Source organism: Molossus molossus, unplaced genomic scaffold (assembly GCF_014108415.1).
Source record: "Molossus molossus isolate mMolMol1 unplaced genomic scaffold, mMolMol1.p scaffold_m16_p_7, whole genome shotgun sequence".
NCBI lineage: Eukaryota > Metazoa > Chordata > Mammalia > Chiroptera > Molossidae > Molossus > Molossus molossus.
Genome location: NW_023425401.1, coordinates 112,225,285 through 112,250,864, shown reverse-complemented (window position 1 = coordinate 112,250,864; position 25,580 = coordinate 112,225,285). Strand labels below are relative to the sequence as shown.

General features: G+C 57.9%; 1 protein-coding gene across 1 annotated transcript in view; it reads left to right on the top strand.

The window, feature by feature from the left end:
* The window catches only part of PTPRN2 (protein tyrosine phosphatase receptor type N2), a 385,447-nt gene that overhangs the window by 349,302 nt on the left and 10,565 nt on the right, over positions 1-25,580 (top strand). Inside the window, exons 16-21 of the mRNA XM_036246374.1 lie at positions 6,537-6,610; positions 10,391-10,468; positions 17,148-17,267; positions 18,105-18,271; positions 23,243-23,296; positions 25,032-25,096. Coding sequence (XP_036102267.1) covers positions 6,537-6,610; positions 10,391-10,468; positions 17,148-17,267; positions 18,105-18,271; positions 23,243-23,296; positions 25,032-25,096 — 558 coding nt within the window. The remainder of the gene's footprint in view (positions 1-6,536; positions 6,611-10,390; positions 10,469-17,147; positions 17,268-18,104; positions 18,272-23,242; positions 23,297-25,031; positions 25,097-25,580) is intronic.

Here is a 25,580-nt window from a genome sequence, read left to right as displayed (position 1 = left end):
CGAGGTTTGGGGAAATTTGTTCCAGCAGCCACGGGACCCTCGTGCAGAGGACGAGGACACGGCGGGAAGGTGTGTGCTACGGCTGCGTCCCCCGGGATCCACTCACGCCGCTGGCTCAGCCATGAAGCTCGGAACGGATCCAAGCGAAGAACCGCAAGGGGAGTACGGCCGCCCGCTGGTCTCGGGGTGGAAGTGAAGCTGCCTCTCGGCCCAGAGACCGCCTTAGCCAGACGTGATGCTGATGGCTTCTCGGGTCGGAGAGCACAGCTAGTTTTTCGTTCTGCGTCTGCATGATGGGGTTCTCTGAGGAAGTCGTGCTGAATGCTGAAGACCCGGGGAGCTTCTGGGCCACGTCCCTTAGGGTGAAGCCACACTGGGTGCCACAGCCCCAGCACAGAGCAGACTGTCAGCCAGGGTGGCACCCCCGGGTGGGGCGGGGACACACGCACACTTACCCGAAAGAGAGAACCTAGGTGTTTTATTGAGAACACGCGCTGTCGCGGAAACAATCCAGCCTGTGTCTGTTGGTGTTTATGAAAATCATCTTCTGTTCGCTGACAGCACCATGTGACATAACTAAGTTCTGTCAGTTCAGCTGACTTTCACCAGGTAGGTATGTGTTTATCTATAATCTTGAACTCGTCCCTAAATTCCTTGCTCAGTGCCAGGCATTGCCGTGTCTGCTTCGTATCACGACAGCCCTGGAAGTTAGCGATCATGGTTCTACACTTTAACATCCTGAATAATTGGCCAGATGTCACCTGGCCAGTAGGTGGAGAATTGGGACTGAAACTCGGGCCCTTAGCTGTGGCCGCATGCATTCGCTGGTCTTTCTGAGACTTCGTTTTTTTCAACCTAAAACGGGAGAGTCGTTTCTGTTCTGCCCACGGTGCCGCGCTGTGGGAGGGAGGCAGGCGACGTGTGTGGTTATATGTAGAACACGCGGGATGCTCGAGAGATTGAAAATCTGTTTTGGACCAGGCGGTGGTGCGTGAACATGCTTCAGGAGTTCACGCACCTGTCTCCTGCATGGGGGTTCTTTCCTCCGTCACAGCTCCGGCGACGGCCGATCTCTCTGAAGTTACTGGGTGACATGGGTTAACGACCTGCCCATACAGAAGCCGAGGGCGTTCACCTGCATCACAGGACGTGCTGGAAGGGGCACTCCTCCCTGAAGCAAAAGCACAAAAGGACAGAAAAATGAAAAATGACAGAAGCAGGAAGTCGCGACTCTTGTTCCCAACAGGGTGTTAAACACTCAGCTGTGACATAAGAGCTAAAGGAGATAAAAGCATTCTTTACAAAGACATCTCGTTAGAGGAACGTAACTCGGTCCTAGGGCCAGGAACTGCCTGAATCCCACGCCTCTCAGCCTCTGCGTGAGGACTGGAGAAGCCCTGGAGAACTCTCCCACTTCCTGCCTGAGCCGTCCACGCCCAGGGGGTGAGAAATTCTTCTCTGTGGTTGGGGTCCGGTGTTGTGTTTGCTCCCAGAGAAGGTTTGTGTTCGCACCGGGAATATGAAGGAACAGTTTTCGGTCAGTGGAGCACAGGACAGACTGAGGACGAGCCTGCTTCATCTCAGGCTCACTCGTTGACCCTGAGTGAGTCACCCTCCTGCCCCTGCATCGCAGAGACAAGGGCAGCTGTAGTCGGACCCGGTGTCATCACACGGACTCCCGTGACCTCTCCTCAGGAATGATGACCAGGAAAAGTGGACCACAGGACAGTTCGGAGCTCTGCCTGGCTGAGGGGCACGTCCATGGACAGGCTCTGCTGCGTGGCCTTCACTGAGCCCTGACCAGCGTCACTCTGCATGGCTCAGGCGTTTCAAAGGTAGGTTCAAGGTGGCCCGATATCAAAACTAAATAAAATCACTATTAACTTTAAAATCAACATGTTGCCTACAAAGAAAAAAAAAGATGACAGGCCAATATCCCTGATGAACATAGATGCAAAAATCCTTAACAAAATATGAGCAAATTGGGTCCAACAATACATTAAAAAATTATTCACCATGACCAAGTGGGATTGATTGCAGAGATGCAAGGCTGGTACAATATTCGCCAATCAATAAATGTGATACACCACATAAACAAAATGAAAGATAAAAAGCAAATGATCATATCAATAGATGCTGAAAAAGCATTCGACAAAATCCAGCATCCATTTTCATTAAAAATGCTCAGCAATGTGGGAATAGAGGAATCATATCTCAACATAATAAAGGCCATATATGAAAAACCTACAACCAACGTCATACTCAATGGGCAAAAACTAAAATTTCTCTCAAGAACAAGAACAAGACAGGGATGCCCACTTTCACCCCTTTTATTTAACATAGTGCTGGAAGTCTTAGCCACAGCAATTAGACAAGAAGAAAAAATAAAAGGGATCCAAATTGGAAAGGAGGAAGTGAAACTGTCGTTATTTAAAGATGACATGATACTGTACATAGAAAACCCTGAAGACTCCATCAGAAATCTACTAGATTTAATAAATGAATTTGGCAAAGTAGCAGGATACAAAACTAACATCCAGAAATTAATAGCATTCTTATACACCAATAATGAACACACAGGGAAATTTAAAAAACAATCCCATTTACCATTGCAGCAACAACAAAATACCTAGGAGTAAATTTAACCAAGGAGGTAAAAGACCTGTTCTCCGAAAACTACAGGACATTGAAAAAAGAAATAGAGGAAGATATAAAAAGTAGAAGCATATACCATGTTCATGGATTGGAAGAATCAACATCATTAAAATGCCCATACTACCCAAAGCAATCTACAGATTCAATGCAATCCCTATTAAAGTACCAATGGCCTATTTTACAGAACTAGAACAAATACTCCAAAAGATTATATGGAACCATAAAATACCCCAAATTGCCACAGCAATCTTGAAAAAGAAGAACAAAGTAGGAGGGATCACAATACCATATATCAGGTTATACTACAAAGACGCTGTAATCAAAACAGCCTGGTACTGGCACAAGAATAGGCACATAGATCCATGGAACAGGACAGACAACTCAGATATTGACCCAGGACAATATGCACAATTAATATTCGACAAAGGAGGCCAGAGCATACAATGGAGAAAATACCATCCCTTCGATAAATGGTGTTGGGAAAATTGGACAGCTACATGCAAAAAAAGAAACTAGACCACCAACTTACACCCTACACAAGAATAAACTCAAAATGGATAAAAGATTTAAAGGTTCATGAAACCATAAAAATCCTAGAAGAAAATTTAGGCAGAAAAATCTTAGACACTACCCTGGCCGGTTTGCCTCAGCAGTTGGAACATCAGCCCACAGACCAAAGAGTCCCAGGTTCGATTCCAGTCAAGGGCATGTACCTCAGCTGTGGTTCATTCCCTGGCGCTGGTCGGGGTCATGCAAGAGGAGGCAACCAGTTGATGTGTCTCTCTCACATTGATATCTCTCTCTCTCTCTCTCTCTCCCTCCCACTCTGTCTGAAAATAAATGGAGGAAATATTCTTGGGTGAGGATATAAAAAAAATCTTAGACATCATACATAGTAGATTTTTCACTGATATAATGCCTTAGGGCAAGAGAAACAAAGGAAAAAATTAATACATGAGACTACATCAAATTAAAAGTTTATGCACAGCAAAAGAAACCAGTGTCAAAATGGAAAGGGAACCCACTGTATGGGAACCTACTACATTTGCCAATGACACACTGGATAAGGGATTAATGTCTAAAATATATAGAATACTCATACAACTCAACAAAAAGAAGACAAACAACCCAATTAAAAAAATGGGCAGAGGACCTGAATAGACACTCTTCCAAATAGAACATACAAAAAGCCAAGAGACATGAAAGAAAAAAAAAAAGCTCAACTCTAATCATCAGAGAGATGCAAATTAAAATGACTATGAGGTGTCACCTCACACCTGTCAGAATGGCCGCCATCAACAAATCCTCAAACAACAAGTGTTGGCGAGGGTGTGGAGAAAAGGGGACTCTAGTGCACTGCTGGTGGGAATGCAGACTGGTGCAGCCACTATGGAAAACACTATGGTGTTACCTCAAAAATTAAAAATGAGACTGCTATTTGACCCAGTGACCTCACTTCTAGGAATATACCCTATGAAGCCTGAAACACCAATCAGAAAGAATATATGTACCCCTGTATTCATAGCAGCACTATTTACAATAGCTAAGATCTGGAAACAGCCCAAGTGTCCATCAGTAGACGGATGGATAACAAAGCTGTGGTACATGTACACAACGAAGTACTATGCAGCTGTAAGAAAGAAAGATCTCTTATCCTTTGAGATGACATGGAGGGACTGCTGGAAAGTATTATCTTAAGCGAAACAAGCCAGTCAGAGAAAGACAAGTAGCACATGATCTCACTTATTTGTGGAACATAATGAACAGAATAAGCTGTCGACCAAAAGAGACCCAGAATCACGGAAGTAGGGAGCAGACTGACAGACCTCAGCGGGAAGGGGGTGGAAGAGACCAACCGTAGAACTCGTCTGCATTTACGCACAACCAGTCGACGTGGACGCTAATGAGGCTGGAGGTGGGAGCGGAAAGGAGGGGGTCCATGGGGAAAGGGGGGACATCTGTAATACTTTCAACAATAAAAAATGATCATTTTTAAAAAATTAAACTATACGACCCACCCCCCAAAAAATAAAAATTCAAAATAAAAGTAATGTGTTGCCACGGAGTCCAGCCTATGCCTGGAAGATAGCAGAACGCGGAAGCGTCGAAGCCCTAGTGGGCTCCTGGGAGACCCCGCGGCCCTCGGGGAGCAGCTGGAGCAGCGCCCAGGGCACCTGCCCTGAGCCACTGTCCCCTCTCAGGCTTGATGAGTCCGCTTGAACTTAACTTTGAAGGTCGTGTTTATAACATGGTAGGGTCAGCATTGACCGGCTTTTTGGTCAATTTTATTTCGATTTCCTGCCACCGCCTGTTTCCACCCTCAACAAAAAGTGTGTGCAGAGCCCAACGCCATCGTGTCTGCAGGTTCTGCACCGTTATTCGTGCTGTGGGTGACCGGGCGGCCGCCACCGTGACTCTGCAGCATGTGTGCCACGGATGCGCCCGTGACACCCGGCGGTGCGTGAGCTCTGTCCCCAGCTCCGGACGGTTCTGTCTTGTCTCCAGCGGGAAGAGCCAACGTTGGGATGGTGATAAGACCCGTGGGATGGCGTCCGGTCTGGCAGACACACTTCCCAAGCTCCATCAGTTACAGGGCTCACCAGTGTCCCAAGCTCCGGAATTGTTTACACGCCAGTGACCTGTCCCCGAGGGAGGAAGGAAGTGCAGGCCACGCAGTGTCGGTGCCGTCCCACCCCCACGCAGAGAATCTCAGGGCCAGCAGCCGTTCCTGCGCGGAGACCCCGTTCAAGTGCAGGGAAGCGGGACCCGGGGCGACGGGGCGACACACTCACTGACCGGAAACCCTGGCTTCCCAGGCTCCCGCCAGGTGGCCGCCACCCCCTCAGAGAAAGAGGCAGGTGTGCTCCTCCAGCACGCAGTCCGGGCAGCAAAGGTGCAGCCCAGCGCCCCGCGGAGCCCGGGGCTCCCTCCCCACTGCGCCTGCAGACGGGCTGCCAAACCAGGGGCGCCTGAAGGACAGGGTGGGAGGACTCTGGTGAGCGACCCTGCTCCCCCGTCCCGTCCTCCAACCCCACAAGGCCCCACGTTGAACGTTCCTGAAAACAGGCAGAGGGGTGTCACCGTGCAGCGGGTGGTTGCTCTGGGCCAACACGAAGAATAACTCACGTATCCAACACATTTGACAGACGCACGTCCTTGGTCCCCCTGGATGTGCCTGGTTTCAACACGAGTCACAGTATTTTGCCTGTTTAAGGCACATTTGTGTGTCCGTGGGCCCCTGTACATTTTGTTTTTTTCTGAGTTGCCTTTTAAAATGAAATTCCTGTAACCTGGAGGGCTTAACTGTTGGTAGACGACAAAACTGGGTATATTGGATGGTGGCCTAGTAGTTCAATATGCGTGTAAACATTTACTTACTGTGTTGCCAAATATATTGAAAGGAAAACTTTATATAAAAAGTTGTGCCCTGGCCTGTTTGGCTCAGCGGTAGAGTGTCAGCCCACGAACCAATGTGTCACGGGTTCGATTACAGGCACGTACCTCAGTTGCAGTTTGTCCCTGGTTGTGGTCGGGTCGTGCGGGAGGCAGCCAGTCGATGTGTCTCTCTCTCTCCTTCTCCCTCCCTTCCACTCTGTCTGATGATAAACAGAAAAATGTCCTCCAGTGAGGATAAAAAAAAGCAAAGCAGGAGTCTGTCCAGGTTGTCCCGAGTGAACCGAGTGCCAGGTGCCCGCACAGCCTGTCCCCTCCCCGTGGAGATGGGTGGGAACGAAGGCGGGAGAAAGGCCACTCAGGAGGGCTGAGCAGGCTCCGGAGGACGCCGCGTGGCAGCGGGCAGCCGCGTGGCGCTCACAGCCGTGGCTCCACACTCCCCTCGGGCGGGCTGCGCACACACTAACCCTCTGCTCTGCTTGTTGCAGACGACCACTCCAGGATCCTGCTGAAGGCGGAGAACAGCCACAGCAACTCGGACTACATCAACGCCAGCCCCATCGTAAGTGCCCGCCCTGCCTTCCCGGGGCACCGGGTGAGCCTCCTGGGCTTTCAGGGGACACCCTGCCCTGCTCCTGGGGATAGCTGGTAACTAGTCTCCACCAGTAACCAGCCTTCACCAGATAACTAGTCTCCACCAGTAACTAGCCTTAACAAGGTGACTAGTCTCAACCAGGTCACTAGCCTCATCACCAGCCTTAACCAGGTAATTAGCTTCAACCAGTAAACAGCCTTAACTGGGTAACTAGTCTCCACCAGTAACCAGCCTTCGCCAGATAACTAGCCTCCACCAGTAACCAGCCTTCGCCAGATAACTAGCCTCCACCAGTAACCAGCCTTCGCCAGATAACTAGTCTCCACCAGTAACCAACCTTCACCAGATTACTAGTCTCCACCAGTAACTAGCCTTAACAAGGTGACTAGTCTCAACCAGGTCACTAGCCTCATCACCAGCCTTAACCAGGTAATTAGCTTCAACCAGTAAACAGCCTTAACTGGGTAACTAGTCTCAACCAGTAACCAGCCTTAACCAGATAACTAGTGTCTACCAGGTAACTAGTTTGTACCAGGTTACTAGTCTCAACCAGGTCACTAGCCTCATCACCAGCCTTAACCAGAAAGCTAGCCTCAACTAGTAACCACACTTAGCCAGGTAACTAGTCTATTAGGTTACTAGTCTCAACCAGTTAACTAGCCTCAGCACCAGCCTTAACCAGGTAACTAGCCTCAACCAGCACCAGCCTTACCCAGAGAGCCTGGCGGCTGTGTCCTGAGCACTGGCACCGAGACCTGAAGGCTCACTGACCGGAACCCATGGTGTTGAGGGAAAACCACAGTTGGTTGCGTTGCCCAGTTCTAGGCCCACCTGTGTCCCTGTTATTTGGGGGGAGACAGAGGCGCACCCGGGGCTTGTCCACACGACTGCTGGTGCTTGAGCTTCTCCGGGGTGCTGGGAGCTGTCCCCAGGGAGGTGGGGGCCGGTCGGGCAGGGAGCAGTGTGCCCCGTGTCTGGGGGCGCAGCCCAGCCCCTCGACCCCTGGGTTTCAGTGTCCCGCCCCCAGCCCACCGTCCCAGCTCGGGGGGCTCCTCACAGCCCACGCTGCCTGGTGTCATCTGTCTTCCTGTCTGTGTACGGCCTCGGGTCCTCTTCTCCTGGCCCCGTGGGGACAGACAGGCTGGGTCTGCAGCTGTGGAGGGGGGGGATGCGTAACTGCCCATGGGGGGGGGGGCACTGGAGCGTTTCTGGGCGTTTGGAGCAGCAGCAGAGAGGTGGGGCTGACGTGGCGGCGCTTAGACACTTCCCCACGGCGGCGTCCGGGAGGCATCCAGACGTCTTGCTGAAACCTCCTTCACATTCAGTCGAGGACAGTGGTGTGGGTGCTGGGCCGCCCGGGCGTCCAAGGCAGTGGCTGTGGATGGTGGTGTTGGGGTGGGACGGGGTCGTCTCTGGATCCACGAGAGGCACCCTGGGTCTAACGGCTCCTCGGCAGTGAACTGTCCACGAGAGCAGGGCCACGTGGGTTCGAGCAGCTGACGGCTGACCGTGACGACCGCGGCCGATCACCTTGCTGGTCCCACTCATTTCAAAGGACCTGTCGTATAAGAAAGAGCGAGTTAAGGCTCCCCGTGCCCGGGGCCACAACCCACTTCCTGACGCTTCTCACGCACCCGGCGCGAGCACAGCGCAGAGTGAGGACGGCCGGGGGTACCTGGTCTGCACCCAGCTGAGCCCGGACCGCTGGTCTGCGGTCCCGTGTGAGGACGACCTGCCTGTGTCCGTCCAGCCGAGGTCTCACCGCAGCCGCTCGGTCTTTTCTCCAGCACACTGCCACGGCGTGTGGTCTTTTCTTCTCGGTCCTGATTCAAACAATGAAGCCAAAGCCTCGCTGACTGGCTGTCCCCCCTCGACGGGGAAAGCGTGTCCGGGAGGCCAGGTCTGTAGGGGTCTGGACCCAGTCCCTGCACCGTGGACCAAGCCCACCTGGGCACAAGTCACCTTGTGCGGCTCCTTGTCCCTGGGATGCCCAGGAGACAGGGCCTGGGAGCCACAGCAGTCACCCCAGGTCTGAAAGCCCCGAGGCAGTGTGGCAAGCCCCCCTCGTCCCTATTCTGCGGGTTCCAAGTTCCAGAAGCCTGAGCTACTTCCGTTGAAGTCCGGTGTGGACGAGGCTGCTGGTGCAAGAACAGCATCGCCCTGAGAAACCGTCAGCCCCACCAGCACACACTCGGGGGCTCGCCGTGCTTGCGTGTGGCGCCCAGACTCTCCTCTGTCTCCCCGGCACAGACGCACCTCGAAAACCATCCCTCATTCCTGCTCGGCGTATTTCCACGGACACGTCGTAAGGGGCTCTCGGCGAGAGGAACATGACTGTACCCGTACGGGCGTGCGGTGGGGAAGTTCAGAATGAGGTCCCGTGTCGATTCCGAATCACACGCACAGGAAGCGGCCTCCTGCCCCGAGCCCCAGCCAGCGCCACCGTGCGGTTCCCCTGGAATGACACGTCTGCCCTCCTGTCCCCACCCTTCGGGGCGCGGTCATGAGGCGCTCGGTGTGTGCTTTGTGCCGACAGCGCCACGGGGCAGTGCTGGGGGCTGTGCACGGTCTCCAGACCGCTGCTTGCGGCGGTGGTCCCCCTGGTCCCCCCCGGCTCGCCGGGCCCGCACGCACAGCGGGGTGCTGAGGTGACACTGGTGCCCACCTGATGTCCACAGGTGTCTTTCTCACCTCTCACTGGGTTGGGAAATGTGTTTGTAACCGTGACCTTTTAAATCAGCATCTTCGGTGCCGAGTGAGCCCTGGTGTCCATGGTGGGTGCAGCCGCACGCAGGGTGTGGGTCTGGTGAGTGACCGCTGCCCGCACGGAGCCGAGCCCCCGCCGGTGCCGGGCGTCTCTGCGGCCCCACTGGGCTGGGAGAGGACGGCGAGGGGGTGAGCGGCCGACACCAGCCTGCGTGGCCCTGTCCTCTGGATGGCCAGGCCGTGGCGTTGGGGGGCAGCCTCGGCCCCCGCCAGCCCTGGGAACGTGCCAGTCCTCTTTGTTCCCACGTTCTTCTTTTCGCTTAGTCGGTCTTCCCGTTAAACGTTATAATTAAGATCTTTGAGCACAGCTTCCCCATGGAGGCTGGCAGGCGGCGGCCAGACCGACTGGCCGGGAAACCAGGCTGCCCGCCTCTGTGTGTCCAGCCCCCGTCCGATTGGGCTCAGCTGCTGGGGGCCGGCTTCTCTCTCAGGACACGCCTGCCACTCGGGGCTCCAGACACCGAGTGACTCAGCTGCGCCCGAGCCCTTCGTGGTGACAAAACAAGCGCCCAGGGAGCCGTTCATGACTGCTTCCCGCCGGGAGATGGAGCCCGGTGCACGGTGCCCTCACCTCCCGCCAGCCCAGCGCCCGCGGGTCGAACAGCTGGGCGTTTCCTTGAATCGGGTCTGCCCACGGCCTGCGGCAGCGGGGAGGCCCCGCACCCTGGGTGCACCTGCTCCGGGACCGTCCAGTCTGCAGAAAGCTGGCCCTGCCTGGGTAGCGGGTTCACTTCTCGGCACCTGGTTTGGGCCGACTGGTCTTCATGTCTGATGTCGCTCCTGCTACCTGCACGTCGGGTATAAGAAGGACATTTGGCCATGACGCCCGGGCTCCGGGGCCCCGTGTTTGAGGCGGTGAGGGGCAGTCTGGAGGCGTGTCCACGCGGCGTCGGAGCAGGGCGTGCCCTCCCCCTTCAAAGACGTTTAACTTCTCGCCTTTGACCATTTCCTGAGCTCACCATGTGCATCTGGTCTCTGCAGATGGACCACGACCCCAGGAACCCCGCGTACATCGCCACCCAAGGACCGCTCCCCGCCACCGTGGCCGACTTCTGGCAGGCAAGTGATTTTTAACTCATCTGTTTTTCTGAAAATAAGGTCTTACGTCGATCGTGAACAAGGCCGTGGGTCGGACGAGGCCGATGCAAACGTGTTTACAGGCTGTACCCGGTGTTACACGATCCCGGAATCTACAGGAGGCCGTTAATCTCACGATCGATTTGTTTTTCCGAATCTGAGTATGAAAAACAAATCCGCTCAAGAGATTGCATGCTCTAAAGACACGTTCTTTGCCACTTGACACTTCTATTCTTTTGAAACTGGAAGAAATGAAATTGATGTTTTATTTGATCAAAGTGTGTCTCTTATCTGTCGCTTAATCTTCTGAAGGTAAATATGAAGCCAGATGATAGTTTCTCTTCTCTGTGGGTTCTCCGAAACGCATTTTTTCATGATTTTAGAAAGAGAGAGAGAGAGAAACACTGATTTGTTTTTCCACTTATTCACGCATGCGTTGGTCAGTTCCTGTGTGGGCCCTGACCGGGGATCGAACCCGCAGCCTTGGTGTGTCGGGACGCCGCTCTAAGCAGCTGAGCCACCCGGGCTGCTCCCCTTTTGCCCGGGGTAACCCCGAACAGCAGCCGGGCTCGGGCGTCAAGAACCCCCACTGGCCGACATCAGCAACGTCCCCCTCGCTCTCTTCCCCGCCCGACCCGCGTGGCCGAGCAGGTGGAGTTTGCAGGGTGGCTCCGGGGGTCAGGCTCCCCCGTGCCTGTGGCTGGTGGTCCGGTGACCACAGCAGTCCCCTAGGTGTGGGCACCGGTGCCCCTCCAGGGAGGACCGGGAGCTGAGAGGGAGGTGCCCCTCAGGTGGGTGGCGCGGGTGGAGGGGCGCGGAGGGGTCTGGTGCGGGTAGCCGGCGAGCAGCCGACCATGAGAGCTGGAGCGTGGGCCCCTGGAGGGCGCAGACCCTCAGCTGCGCGTCAACAAGCTCACTGTACCCCGTTCTTTCTGTTCCCTGCTGTCCATCCCCTCTCCCGCGGCCCTGACTGTCCACCCAGAGGAGGGGAAGGGACCCCGGGTGTGGGCCCACCGGCTCCTTCCCTGTCTGTGCACTGACACAGGGTGTGGGGTCCGCCCTGGGCGAGTGATGGCCGAGCTGCGAGTGTGGAGCAGACCCGGCCGGGGCTCGAGGCCCTGCTCTGCCTGGTTGTCTCCAGGCTCCCGGAAGAAATAAAACCCACTGCATCCGTGTTCTGTTGACCGAACTTGTCACCGTGGTGAGAGCCACCGGACTGCGTGTTAGGCCGGTTCTGGGACAAGCTTCCGGGCCAATGAGGGGAGCACCTCTGGGCCCAGGGGCTCGGCCCCGGGTCCCGGGACGGTGCCCTCGTCACCCTGTGCAGCTTCTTCCGGGAGGGGGGGTTAATCTCGAGCCCCAACGAACAGGCTCGGTCAGGACTGGAGGCCGAGGGCGTCACCTGGCTGGTCAGGGACACAGACCGCAAGGCAGAGCGAAGGGCTCAGTAGGAGCCCCGCCTGTCAACACATCCTGCGAATTGTTGACACTTGACCGAAAACATTCGCCCGCCCGTCCGTTCCCCGCTGTCCGGACGCGTCTGCCGTGGAGTCAGCTGGGAAAGGCGCATTATCTCCGGAAGCGATCGGTTGGACTTCACGGACGCACCTCTTGAACACTCACCCGTCACCGTTCTCGGGGGGGTCAGAAGACCCCAGTACCAAGGGAGACCCCAGGGACGCAGTGAGGGGCGGACGCAGCCCAGGTATGGGGTGCTCCTGAGTCCCGTCTGCAGGCAGCCAACAGATGACCGCTTCCTGGGGACCACCGTCATCAGAGCCCCCAGGAGCCACACCTGGGGCACCCGGAGGTGACAGGCTCTGGCCATCCCAGCCCCCGTCTCCATGGAGACCCGGCCCAGCGACCCTTCCTCCTGAGCCCACGTCAGCCCAGGGCTCAGGCCCTGCGTACCTGCGAGGCCCCCCTGTGTGACAGCACGGTCTCCCCCAGTCTCCCCAGGTCTCCCCAGGCCCCAGACGCCTCTGATGCTCACAGAGAAGGTCCGGGTGCTCGTCCCGTCCACCCCGGGTAGCAAGTGGCCGGAGGGGACGCACTGAGACGTCACAGATTCTCAGAATAAAGGGGACATTCACTTAGGAGCCCTGGTAATTGACAGACTGGTTGATTTTTTTAATCACATTTATGGGGAAACATTGGTTGATGACATCCTATAAGTTTCAGGGGTGCCGTTCTGTAACGGTCGCCCGAGACGGCACTGTGGCCCCCCCCCAGCACCAGCACTCCCCCTAACCACCTGGCTGCCCCCTGACCCTCCTCCCCCAGCCCCGCGCCACCTGGTACCACCTCACTGTTGTCTGGTCGGCCGTGGGGACCCCTCCCTGGCGCGGGGCTCACTCCAGCACAGGGGTCTGCCCGACACCTAGTTCTCATTCCAAGGAGCTCGCAAGCCCAGGGAAGCGGCCGGGGCGTCTTGTCTGGATGCTTCCTCCCCTTTGGGCAAAAGCGCTGTCGCTGGTGGGAAACCTCCTGAGGCTGCTGCTTGTCGACATCCGGCCGCGGCTGCTGCACGGGTTTGGCTCAGGTCTGGTCTGAGCATTTTCTGCTGCTCCCGGCGCCGAACCCAACCAGCCTCCTCGGCCCTCCGCGCCCTCCCTCTGAAGGAGCCGTGCTGGCACCTGGCCGCTGAGGGGCTCCAGGCAGGTGCGCTTGGGCCACAGTCGGGGTGAAGCCCCGCCCTCGCGGAGTCGGGGACCAGCTCGGAGCCCCACCCTCGCGGAGTCGGGGACCAGCTCGAAGCCCGCGGACCCACACGGCCTGTGACCAGGGGACGGAAACCGACACAGAGCTTGACAACGTGGCAGCATCGTCCTCAGGGCCCCAGTCACGCCGGGCGGGTCTCGCCGGCTGGAGGCGTGCGGACGCCGCGGCTTGTCCGTCTTCTGTCTCGGACCCCGTGGTGACCGCAGGGACACCAGTGAGCGCACAGCGGTGACGAGGTGACTACCCCCGTTTCTCAGTCCAGCTCAGCGTCCTTGTCGTCAGGCTTAGGTCTGTCCCTGTCGCGCCCCCGGAAGGAGTTGGACGGTGGCGGTGCCACAGCCTCACTGCGACCACGGCCCTCGCCCCGCGCCCACCGCCCGGGTGCCCACCAGGTGTCTGGCAGCTGAGACCCGGACACGCTGCTCCAGGCAGGAAGCAGGTGCGGAAGGACCGCAAGCCCTCGATGGGTCTCCTCTGGGTCACCTCTCTTCACTGAAACAGTCAAATGACCTCTTGGGACACGAGGGTGGTTCCCACCAAGCACCAGGGTCGGTCAGCACACAGGAGCCACGTGGGAGACAGCGGCCGGCCGAGCACAACTCCCAGGAGCGGACAGTCTGGGGAGGAACACGCGGCAGGAGGCGGGTCGGACGCATCGCGGTCGGGTCGGGGAGCCACGTGCTGTGCAAGAGGCGCCCAGCGTCCGTGGGGGGGGCCATCTCTCCTCCCCCCGGGCTCAGTGGGGTTTCAAGACTGCGGGTGAAGAGACCCCACAGTCCCCCCCACCTGCTTTAATCAGCCTCGTGGGAAGCAGGTGAGGTTTCCGAGGGCCCAGATGGTTTGAGGTGGAGCCCAGGTCATTGGTCACCAGGGACCAGGTCCTGGGCAGCAGCAACAGCAGACGTCTTGTCGCCCAGCTGCGGAGGCCGGAGCCCAAGGGCCGGAGATTGGCCAGCGGAGGCCCCTCTTCTAGTGCTCAGTGGCCCAGGCGGCCCATCTCTGCGCCCTGGTCAATCACGGGCCGTCCCCCTGTTCCGATGAGGACGCAGTCCTACCGCGTCAGGACCCATGTCACTCAGCCTTTTAACTGGGTCACATCCGCAGGGACTCTGTGTCCACAGACAGTCCCGTGACAGGTGCCGGCAGTGAGGGCCACAACCCGTCTCTCCAGGGGACGACACCCCCCTCCCTCCAGGGGACACCTCCCGTCCCTCTGGGAGACAACACCTCCCGTCCCTCCGGGAGACAACATGCCTTTTCCCTACAATCAGTAAACCAGCCCCATTGGGCCAGATGGCAGCCAAGGTCTGTGCTCGTGTCACTGGGGTGCCGGCCTGAGTCACTTTGCGGTCACGTCCCCACTGCCGGCAGCTGATCCCTCGGAGCCGCGTCGGCTGCTGCCCGGAGTGACCGACCGGCGGAGGGCTCGGGCGTCGGGGGCAGTGGTGGGCGTTTGTTCTGCCCACTGAGGAGGTCGTGAGGGCGGCACCTCGCTCCGGCAGCCGAGGAGTCACCCAGAGGCGTCCTGGGCGTTAGAAAAGGAGCCAGACGGGGCGACTCCGAGCCCCCCAGATGCCCCACTCACCCGACGTCGGGACCCCGCCAGGACCCCGCACCCTAAGGCTCCTTTGTAATCTGTGCCGGCAGCTTTGTTTTGTTCTGTTTTTAGTCCTCACCCGAGGACATTTTTTTCATTTATCTTCAGACAGAGCGGGAGGGAGAGAGAGAGAGAGAAACATCGATGTGAAAGGGACACATCGAGTGGCTGCCACCCGCACGACCCAACCAGGGCCGGGGAGAAACCGCAGCCGGGGTACATGCCCTTAGCGGGAACCGAACCCGGGTCTCTCTGGTCCTCAGCCGACGCTCTAACCGCTGAGCCACAGCAGCCAGGCTGGGGCCTTTGTTTTGATCCGGTTGGGGAAAGTCACCCTCTTTACACCCCATGGAGGGAGCCGTGGGCGGGACCCCACGGCCGGACTTGAGTCACCTCCAGACATACAAGGAGCTCGAAAAAGTGCCCGATGACCCAGCAGGTGGCCACGGACACCTGTCCTCTGACCCCTAACCAAACAGAAATGCTAGAAATGGCCGTTCCCGGTCTGAGGGTAGGAACCCGCCTGTCCCAGGGGAGTCCACGTGGCCAGGCAGGGACTCGGGGTCGATCCTCAGCTCCTGGGACAGGAACCTGATTTCTCTGAGATCCGTGCCCCCCTGCGGAGCCACAGGCACACACGACCGGCGCCCGTTAGAAACAAACGGACCTTGGTGAGCTGGGGTCTCCACGGGCGTCCTGGGCTCCCGCCAAGATCCACGCTCCAGTGTCTGCAGGTCAGCCGGTGGGCCCTGGGTGGAGGCAGAAAGGGCAGGACAGGCGGTGGCCCTGACTCTGGCCGCTGCCAGCGCTGACGTGGGGGCCCAGGCAGCTGCCTGTTTGTCTCCTGTAGTCAGTTCCCCTTCCTGCGCTTACGCAGTGACCTACAAAGAAATGTCACCCCCGAGAGTGCCTTTGGGCTGTTGGCTTCAATTAAGTTTCATCTGGATTTAATCTCACCCAGATCTTCGGAGAGCCGGGGACCCTCTGAACGGGAGCCTGCCACCCGCCCGGACACGTCCCTACCCGAGGAGGCTCCCCGATGCCCACGGGGCGGCACGGCAGAGTGCCGGCTGATTAGTTTACGGTCTCGATCATTGTGTTTTTATTACGCTCATAAAATCTGTGTTCCTCCTCATTTTCGTAATGGCTTCAACGAGCTCCTCCACCTTCCAAAGGCCCCATTATGTGGTGCGTGCCACCGGGCCCATCAGCGGGCCGCCGGCAAAGCCCGGACACGAGCGTCGGACCGAGGCTGCGGATTCTCATCCCGCGGCTGCACCCGCACCAGGGAAGGAGCGTGTGGGCGAGAGCATCACTCACGTTTATTGGTGGGCTTTTCCGTAAACATGTCAGCGGGTCCCATTAAACTGCAGTACAAATGATGCGCGGCGAGGCGCCCGCGAGGGCGGACGGTCTCCATCGCGTGGGAATATAAATCAATATTAAAAGAGAAGCTGGTCGTGCAGCGTCTGATTTTTGAAGTATGGTTTGGGGGGGGGATGGAGGAGCAGGAGCAATAGAGAGAGAAAGCATTTAGTATCTGAGATGTGGATTTTTAAATAACAAGCTCCTAATTGGGCCGCGCGTGGGCGTTCAGGCGCTGACGCGGTCGTGCTCGGTTGACGTCTAAGTGCTGCTTCCTGCCAGTGTTTCTGGGAGCTGACGTGGGCCTGTGGGAACAGCGGCCCCTGGCTGGGGCTGGGCGCTCAGACCGTCGGGTGCCCGGAGGACCCCGTACAGCCAGGGTCTTTCTGCGCAGGCGTCGCGCTCGGGCTGCCAGCCCGGCCTTGAGCGTTGGATGGAGGATTTTCACGACTTTGCCATTTTTGCCACGTGCCACGGGTATTTGTTTGCCGGGTCTCAGGGTTGTCTTGAATGTGGCTGTTATGAATTATTACGTCGGTTTGGGGCGTGTTCTTGTTGGAACAGCACTGCTGCCTTTTGGGGTGTCCGTGGCATTCCCATGGCGAGACGTGGCTTTCCGGAACACTCTTCGAAACGCAGCGCAGCGAAGCGTCCCCGTCACACAGAACGGCACCCTGGAGAGCGGGACCGAGCTGGCGGGCGGGGAGGGAGAGGGCGTGGACACGGTGCGGGTCTGTCTGTGTCTTTGTGGGAAGTTTCCTTCACAGAGCAAAACTGGGGCGTCCAGCGCTGAACAGGACCTGAGGAGGCTTCGAAAGGCGCGGACGCACCAGGTTCATTCAACAGTCCAGGGGCCGTGCAGGGCTCCCAGTGCAGAGTGAGCGTCCGGCGGAAGTGTGTCCTGTGGCTGCGGCACGCGTGGACGTGTCCGCACGGCAACCCGCCAGTCACACGTGGCCGTGGCCTTCTCTCGCGCAGATGGTGTGGGAGAGCGGCTGCGTGGTCATCGTCATGCTGACCCCCGTGTCGGAGAGCGGCGTCCGGCAGTGCTGCCACTACTGGCCTGACGAGGGCTCCAACCTCTACCACGTCTACGAGGTACTGGCCCCTGAGCCCACGCGTGGCCGGGTCCCCATGATCAGTGACGCCCAGCTCCACGGCCGCACCCCTGGGACTCGGACCCGGGCGTCACGGCACGGTTCTCGGTTTTAGTTTTAGTTTGGGGATCCACAGGCCGACAGAAAGGGCAGAGAGAGCCCTCGCTGGGTGGTCTGTGCAGCCAGGTCCCCAGTTCGTTTCTAGGAAGAACCTGCCGTTGGTCTCACTTACTGATCTCAGCCTGCGCCAGGGTCCCCCACCGCCCTGCCCACCTTTTTATTTGAGGAGTACCTGCTGGCAAGCGTATTTCTCTTGCTGGATCTCCTACCCACGTCCAGAGTGAAGCCAGTAAACGTGGGCGCTCGTAAGAACCCCCCTCGGGCTCTGCTGTGCACTCAGTGTGGTCAGAGCGCTCGCCCCACGTCAGGACACTCACAGATGCTCCTAAGTCCCCGGTCATGGCTCTTGGCCACCAAATGGGCTTCAGTCGAGCCTGGGTCGTGGCACATGTCTGCGAGGGGCCCGTGGCTCCTCTGCACTTCCAGGCCGCCACCTATGACAGAACGGACGCTAGCGTGGAACCCACTGGCCTTTCTGTTCAAAAGTGTGGCTTTTCCCTGACGATTTCTCTGGAAGGTTCCTATGGCCTGGGAAGTGGTTCTGGGTTGTTAGACACTTTTCTCATCATCTGACCGTTATGGCCCCACAAAGGTACCTTCCGTACCAACCACGTGAGAATCGGGACATGCGTGGGTGTCGAGCCCGCGGCCCACCGTCCGAGACGCACACCCGACGCCTCCGAGGCGCCGACCTGTCTGCCCCACCCCTGCCCCCCAGGTCAACCTGGTCTCCGAGCACATCTGGTGTGAGGACTTCCTCGTGCGGAGCTTCTACCTGAAGAACCTGCAGACCAGCGAGACGCGCACGGTGACCCAGTTCCACTTCCTGAGCTGGTATGACCAGGGGGTGCCGTCCTCCACGCGGTCTCTGCTGGACTTCCGCAGGTAGGACCACGGGCGCGCTCTCGGGGTCACGCGTCCAGACGGACGGAGACGGGAGGGCAGGTCTCCGGGGGCCTCGGACGCTGTCCGCTGTGTGCTGTGTATAGATGATAAGTACGTTTTATACAGGGGAGGGGACAGGAGAGGAGGGGGTTATACTAACTACATTAATTGCAGGAGGTTTTCTTGTTTCAGAGGAGTTGAAACTTCAGTGGGGACCGGCCTCTTAGAATCGTAGGGAAAAGGTCACTCTCCTTCTTTCACTGAGTGGACATTCGGTGTTACTCTGTGTCAGTTTCACGCGTACAGCATCGCGGTCAGAAAATTACCGAAGTCATAAAGCCGTCCTCCCAAGAAGTGCCCACCGGGCGCCTTGTGGTTATGGGTGTTACTGTCTCTGTTCCCCGTGCCGGACGGTACGTTCGTTCGTTTTCGTGAGACTCCCCAAGGGCGGGAGGATCTTGAAGTCTGCGTTTCACAGGGTGCTGGCCAGCGGAACCCAGATGTCTAGTTCGGATCCTTGTCTGGTCGATTTGATGCTGAGATTGAACCAGCGTGGGCCCCGATCCCCAAATGGACCATCTGGGTCGACAGCCTGGTCTGGTCAGCACGTGGCTGCACGTATTTGTACAGCACCCTTTTCAAACGGACGGTTTCAAACCATCCGGTCTTTGGTTCACGCTCTAGACACCCCGGGGGCCGCCTTGCTGTAAAGAGCATTACTGACCTGTTGGGGCGAATCCTAGCCTCCGACTCACAGGAAGATGTCAACGATGCCAAAAAAAAAAAAGAGCAAAGTTTAAGACAAAGTTTCCTTGTTCATTCAAGCTGGTGGCAAGGATTTGTGGGTGCCGGGTGCTTAACGGGGTACATGAACAAACAACAACAGGATAGGCTGAGCTCACCTCGTTTTATACACCTTCTCACACTCGGCCGAGTGGACTCGGCCCTGGGAGGGGTCACACATCTGTTTGGAGCAGGAGTCAGAGGCGGGGATGGACGCCCACCGTGGCCAGTGTCTGAGCGGTTTCCAGTCCTGAGGCCACACATCAGGATTTCCCAGTTTGTATGTTAACAGAGTCCGAGGTTCTGATGATACTGTTTCTCTTGCCTTTTCATCCACTTTGAAAAACAGACACATTGTTTCCTGTGAACAGCTCTCTGGGTCCCAGAGCTGGATGAGAGACAAGCGTTGGGCGTCACAGCCACAGACGCAGCCAGGGACCCGCCCCGCCCCCCCTCCGGAAGAGGTGGGGACACGGCGCACCCCTAAGGCACCCTGAGAGTGCGCTGCCTGGGGGTCTCAGACAGTGGGCGCTGCTGGCAGACGGAAGTAGAGGGGTTCACCCCAACCCGGTCTGCGTGCTCACCCGTGTTTGTTCCTATGTGCGCATGGACACCGTTCAGGATCCGTGTCCGCATACGGACTTAACAACACCGGCTCTCCATCCGCAGCTGCGAGTCCTCGGGAACAGCGTGGACTCCGCGTTCCCTCCTCCAGTCTTAGGAGTCGCTGGGAAGGACTGTGTTACGTTGACGGGAACGCAAACCCCAGACACCGTTTTAACGTCTCGTTAGAATGGGACGCTCCCCTGGCCGGCCCATCGTCCCCACTCGGTGGGTCACCGCGGGCGCCGTTCCCGTAGGAGCTGGACAGCGGTGTGAGCCAGGACACTCTCGGGTGGCAGGCCCACGTGGGTCGTGGCTGTGTGGTTTTCTGTGTAGACTAGTGCGAAGCCCCCAAACCCCAGCGCTCGGGGACGCGGCTGCCTCTGGGGACACTGGTGGTTCTCACCCCACGGAGGCGACACCTGCCCGTGAACAGTAGCGCCGCTCCCGCCGGCATCAGGCACGCGGCATGTCATCCGCCGTCTCTGGAGCCCCGGGGGGCCCACGCACACTCTAAAGAGAACCTGCTCGGCTCAGAGATCGTTAGCATCACCTGTGAGGGCCTCGCTCTAGAAACCTCTCTCTCTGCCTCTCTGATCCGCTCACTAACGCTGTAAAACGGACAAACCCTTACTTTACCAGCTAATTAGCGGTGGCCGGTGTCATTTTTGTGACGTTGCAGCTAGTAATATGAGCCCAGTTGCATAGTCACAAAAGTGATCATTGGAAACTGTGACTTTACTGCAGGGGACAGTGTGGGGACCCCTTTCTGAGCCTCTAACGACCTCTGACCTTGCTTGCCGCTCAGTGGCCGTGGGCTGGTTTGTATCACTAACCTTCTTTCTCAGTGAAGGCCTCCTGTGTCTGTCTCTGCCGACCGTTTGCTCTGATAGCGTAGAAGGCGGCAGCCCCGCCCTGCTCGTCTCTGGGGATGATCTGCCACTCTCCCGGGCCCGCCAGGTGAACGCGTCTGGTGACTACGGGATGCCGTTGCTTTTCTGTTGCGGGGTTTGACGTCGTCATGAGCCACGCACGGGACCCTTTGTCGATCAGATTCTAAGCCGCAGCAGCCCGTGTCTGTACCGGCGTGGGCGCGGGCAGGGGCTGGCATGGGCGTTACAACCTCAGCAACACCTTCCCAGGCGCTGCCGAGGCGGCTGGCCAGGACGTGCGGAGAAAAGTGTCTCAAGTCTGTCACAAACGAAGGTGGGCAAGGCAGGAACGGAGCCGCCGGCTGAGCCATGGTGGCCGGGAGCAGGTGTGGCTGCTCTTGCCCGTGTGCTGGCAAGATGCACGGACCTCATGCAGACTCCCCACACCCAGCTGTCTGAGCCCACCGGGTTACAGGAGGGCATCTGGTTATGGCTACGCAGTGTTTTTAATGTTCAGATTTGTGCTTGGTCCCATCTGATAAATGGCCAACACCTGCTGACTGACCAGTGCCTGAACATGGGGAAGTTGAGTTTAGTCCTAACACGCGAGGCTGAGCAGGGTCACGTTGGAAAGAGCCCGCGACTGAGAAATTTTCAGTAAAATCTTCTGTTTGAAAGAGAAAGACCTGCAGAAATAATGTGGTCTGAGCATTGAGCTTGCTGGATTCTTCACGCACACACACATGCACGAATACACACACATGCACAAATACACACATGCACGAATACACACACAGGCACAAACACGCACACAGGCACAAACACATGCATGCACACATGCACGTGTGTGTGCATGCACAAATACACACGTGTGCACAGACACACATGCACAAATACACACGAGGCACAGACACATGCACATGTGTGTATGCATGCACAAATACACACGAGGCACAGACACACATGCACAAACTTGCATGCACAACTGCACACACATGCACAAATACACACACGTGCAAATGCACGTGCATGCAAAAACACACATGTGCAAAAACATGTCCAGAAGCCTGGTGAACGCACACATGCACAAACACACATGTGTGCCCACACTCGGGTACGAGGTCTGGCCTCTGTTCTATCAAGGGTTACACTCACATCGCCTTTATCTCTTGAGTTAAAAATAAGAGGTTTTAAGAGAAGTGAGTGGGTCTCTTTTCCAACCTGCTTCACTCTCAAAGGGCCAAGAACTTGTGAGGCGCCTGCCTGGCTCACGTGTGCCGCTGATGGTAACGCGTTTCACTTTGACCTCCCCCCACCCACAGGACGTAACATCGCAGCGCATTCCAAAAGCAAGGAAAGAAGCAGACATGGCCGTGGGCCCCTGGGCGGCTAGCTGGCCCACGTCCCTGCATGTCCTCACTTTTAAGCCGTCTTCGGGTGGCTGGGCACTTGGCCCGTGTGGGCACCTCTTATCCGTTCAAGGCCGTAGACCTCCCCTGAGAAGAGCCCAAGGACTACTCTGTCCACCCTGTAGAGGAAGCAGGAGCACATCACTGATGCTCAGGCTGCGCCATGTCAGCTGAGTTTATGTCATGACCCGAGTCACCTGCCTGTCCCCCAAACCCGGTCCTCTTGGCTGGTCAAGTTTGTACCATAGCAGCCAGTTAATTTTTTAATTGATTTTTTCGGAGAGAGAAGAAGGGAGAGAGAGATGGAAACATCCATGAGAGAGACATCAGTGGGCCGCCTCCTGCACGCCCCCCACTGGGGATGAGCCCACAGCCGAACTGGACCTCCCAGTGCACGGACGACGCTCACCGAGCAGACAGACGAGCATGACACTTCCTCATTCCGGGTGAGGGACGTGGTCCCAGCTTGTCCTCTGCTCCCTCACGCCCCCGGCACAGGCTCCCGTTTGCAGCACGCCCATCACGCGCCTCCCCCCAGTGCCCACGTCCGTCTCTCCTGTCTTCATCCAGAACCATTTTACTGAGAATCTCCATGGACTTTGCAGGCTGACTTGCTCCACTGACTTTTACAAAATTCAGAGTCTATACAGCAAAGCTCAGCGCAGCCTCGGTTTCAATGTAGCTAGAAAACCTTAATCTGTGCTTATTGTCTGACGTAAGTCCTGCACAGTGACGTTGTTTCCAAACACCCCCAAATTTATGAACGTGGCCAGACTGGGCTGGGACGCCGTCCAGGTGTCTCCGTCAGTGAAATGCACTTTCAAACCCCACAGGCCGGGAAGGGTCTCCCCAACGTGCCGTTTGGAGACACTACTAACGTCACGTTCCAAGGTGACGTCTAGATTGTAAGGCACGTTGAGCAAACATCGCAAAACTGGAAAAGTTCAAGGAGGGATCTGGACGCTCAGATCGCAGTTTTTGGAAGTGACGTGAGCTGTGGGGACACGAGAGGGGGGCATCTGTTGGCCCCTGGACCTCAGGCCCCGAGTTCACACTTGGAAAGGGAAGGGGAGTTATGAAGGCGCAAGGATCGTGGCGCAAGCTGTTTAATAACGTAGTCCTGGAAAGAAAGAGAAAGCTTTGAAAACGTGTGTTGTTTTGACTTTCTTGCTGCAAGCGTGTCCAGGCTGCCGTGAGCGTGTCCAGGCTGCCGTGGGCGTGTCCAGGCTGTAGTCGTGGTTTGGGTGACACGGCGGAGGCGTTGCAGTGCGTGACCGTAATTTCTGTGTCTCTTTTCATTTCAGAAAAGTAAACAAGTGCTACAAAGGCCGTTCTTGCCCAATAATTGTTCACTGCAGGCAAGTACAACTTTCTAGTGGCTTCGTAATCACCCCGCACCGGCGCTTGCAGAGGGACCAAGGCGCACGCCTGGCCCCCGCGCGTTCCCGTCACGGAGCCTGCACGCGGTCTGTTTTCTCCATGGTCTGTGCTCGCTCGGCCGTCTGGCCCCAGCGTGCGTGTCTGCCCCTGGCTTCCCTGACCCCCGTGGGGCCACCGCACAAACTCTGGGTGACGGCGCCTCTGATCTGGGGCGCTGTCTCCGCTGCGGTTTGAACCCGGTGCAGATGGTGAGACACTCAGAGCCGGTGAACAGGACGAGCCTGTGGCCACACCGGGAGTGACCGCTCGGGTCACTGCCTGAGGTGGGGCCTGGGGCACAGAGCCTGGGCTCCTGCTCCCGTGTCAGACGAGCCCCCCCAGCAGACGGGGGGGCCGGGAGCACCTGTTTGCTGAAGAGCCACATCCATTTCCTGGAAATGTCCTGTAGAGTGTTCCTTTCTGCTGGGGCCCGTCCCCAAGCACCAGCACCGGCCTGCCGCGCAGTCAGGAGGTGTGTGTGTGTGTGTGCGTGTTTCCGTGTGTGTGTGTGTGTGTGTGTGTCTGTGTGTCTGTCTATGAGAAGAGAAGAGAGACGGTTCGGCTCCTCAAAGACGGGAAGGGACCATTCTCACCCACAAGGGCCGCAAGGTGTTGTGGTCGATCGTGAAACGGTTGCGTGAAGTCGCACGGAGGAGGAGAGAGTGGACGCAGTGACAGGGGGGCCCCGGCCCGGGGGGGCTGGCGGCAGGCTGCTCCGCTGCCCCGGCCGCAGGGTCCACTTCCCAGCTGCAGCCCCTGGTTTGAGAAGACGCCCGAGCCAGACGCATTGGGCGTGACGAGAGCCGCCCGAGGCTCCAGGACCTCTCAGGGCCAACGGCCCTTGTAGCTCGACCTGGAAACACGGTTTGTCCTCAGTCGCCTGGCGCCTCAAGTCTGCCCGTGGACACATTTTTGTCCTTAAAGTCACAATCGGTTTTGCCAGGAGCGTAAATGTAAAGCCCTCCGGGTGAGAACAGCCCTACCAAGTAAAGAATCCCTCCCAGGGACTCGCCCCTTGGGGACTGACGGTCTCACATGTCCGTATGGAAAAGGGGGGCGCTGGGGCCTGTGTCCCCCAGAAAAGGACCCTCCGTGTGTATTGCTGAGATGCCTTCAGGACCTGTCCACCCTCTGGTCCCGGCCGCAGCTGGGGGTGGGGAGGAGATGCAGGAAATGCTGGGGCAGAGCGAGGGACAGGTGTGCAGGGTGCCAGGCATGTGGTGGGGCCGCCTTGGGGTCAGGGGTCCCCAGAGCACGTGTAGACGCTGTGAGCGCCGATGCCGTCGACCGACACAGCCACACGTTCCTTGACTCCGTCTGCGACACATTTTACCACATCCCTGGTCGAAGGGGAACAGAGGAAGAAAGGAACAATCTGCGCAGGCACAGGGCCACTCCGCTCTGCGCTGGGGCGGGTCCCGGCCTGCCCGCCCCTCTCCCTCCACGTCCGCCTCTCCCACGTCCTCTTCCTCTTCCTCTTCGTCCTCCACTTCCTTTTCCTCTTTCTCACTTCCTCCCCCTCCCCCTCAACCCCCCCTTGCCCCGGAGCCCCCAGTCTCCCCCACCACCCACAGCCTGCCCTCCTGACCCCCGACAGGAGACGTGCGCTGTGGTCGCCCGGCGGGCGTGGGGTGAAGGGCCGCGGCGTTTTCACTTTTCTCCTTCTGTTGACAGCGACGGTGCAGGCAGGAGCGGCACCTACATCCTGATCGACATGGTTCTCAACAAGATGGCCAAAGGTGAGTCGCCTGCCGCTCGGCGGTGGCTCGGGTGGTGACGTTGCTATGGCAACCCGGAGCCATGCTCACAGAGGCTTTGGGAAGATCAGCCCGGTCGCCCCTCTTCCCGGTGGGTCGTGCGCAGGCTGTTTGCAGCGGTGCCTGAGCTTCCGCCCTTGCTGGGCGCTGGGGGTGCGGGCCCTGGGCGTAGCAGGGGGCCCTGGGCGTGGCAGGGGGCCCGGGAACTCGCGTAACATGGGAGGCACCGGCGGCCTGGGTCCTGGTGCTGCCGCAGCGCAGGGGTTCCAAACCCCCCGGTTGAGAACCGTCCAGAGTGGCACAGAAGCCACCGCACCTCCTGTGACGCCCTGCACCCCAGGTCCCCCAGTGTGCGCGGTGCCCGGCATCTCTCAGGGGTCTCCTGGACGCCCCCAGGGGGCCTGCTTAGGGACCAGGCGCTCGCGATCACGGTGAGAGCGGGTGCCAGTGGACCACCCTCGGATGG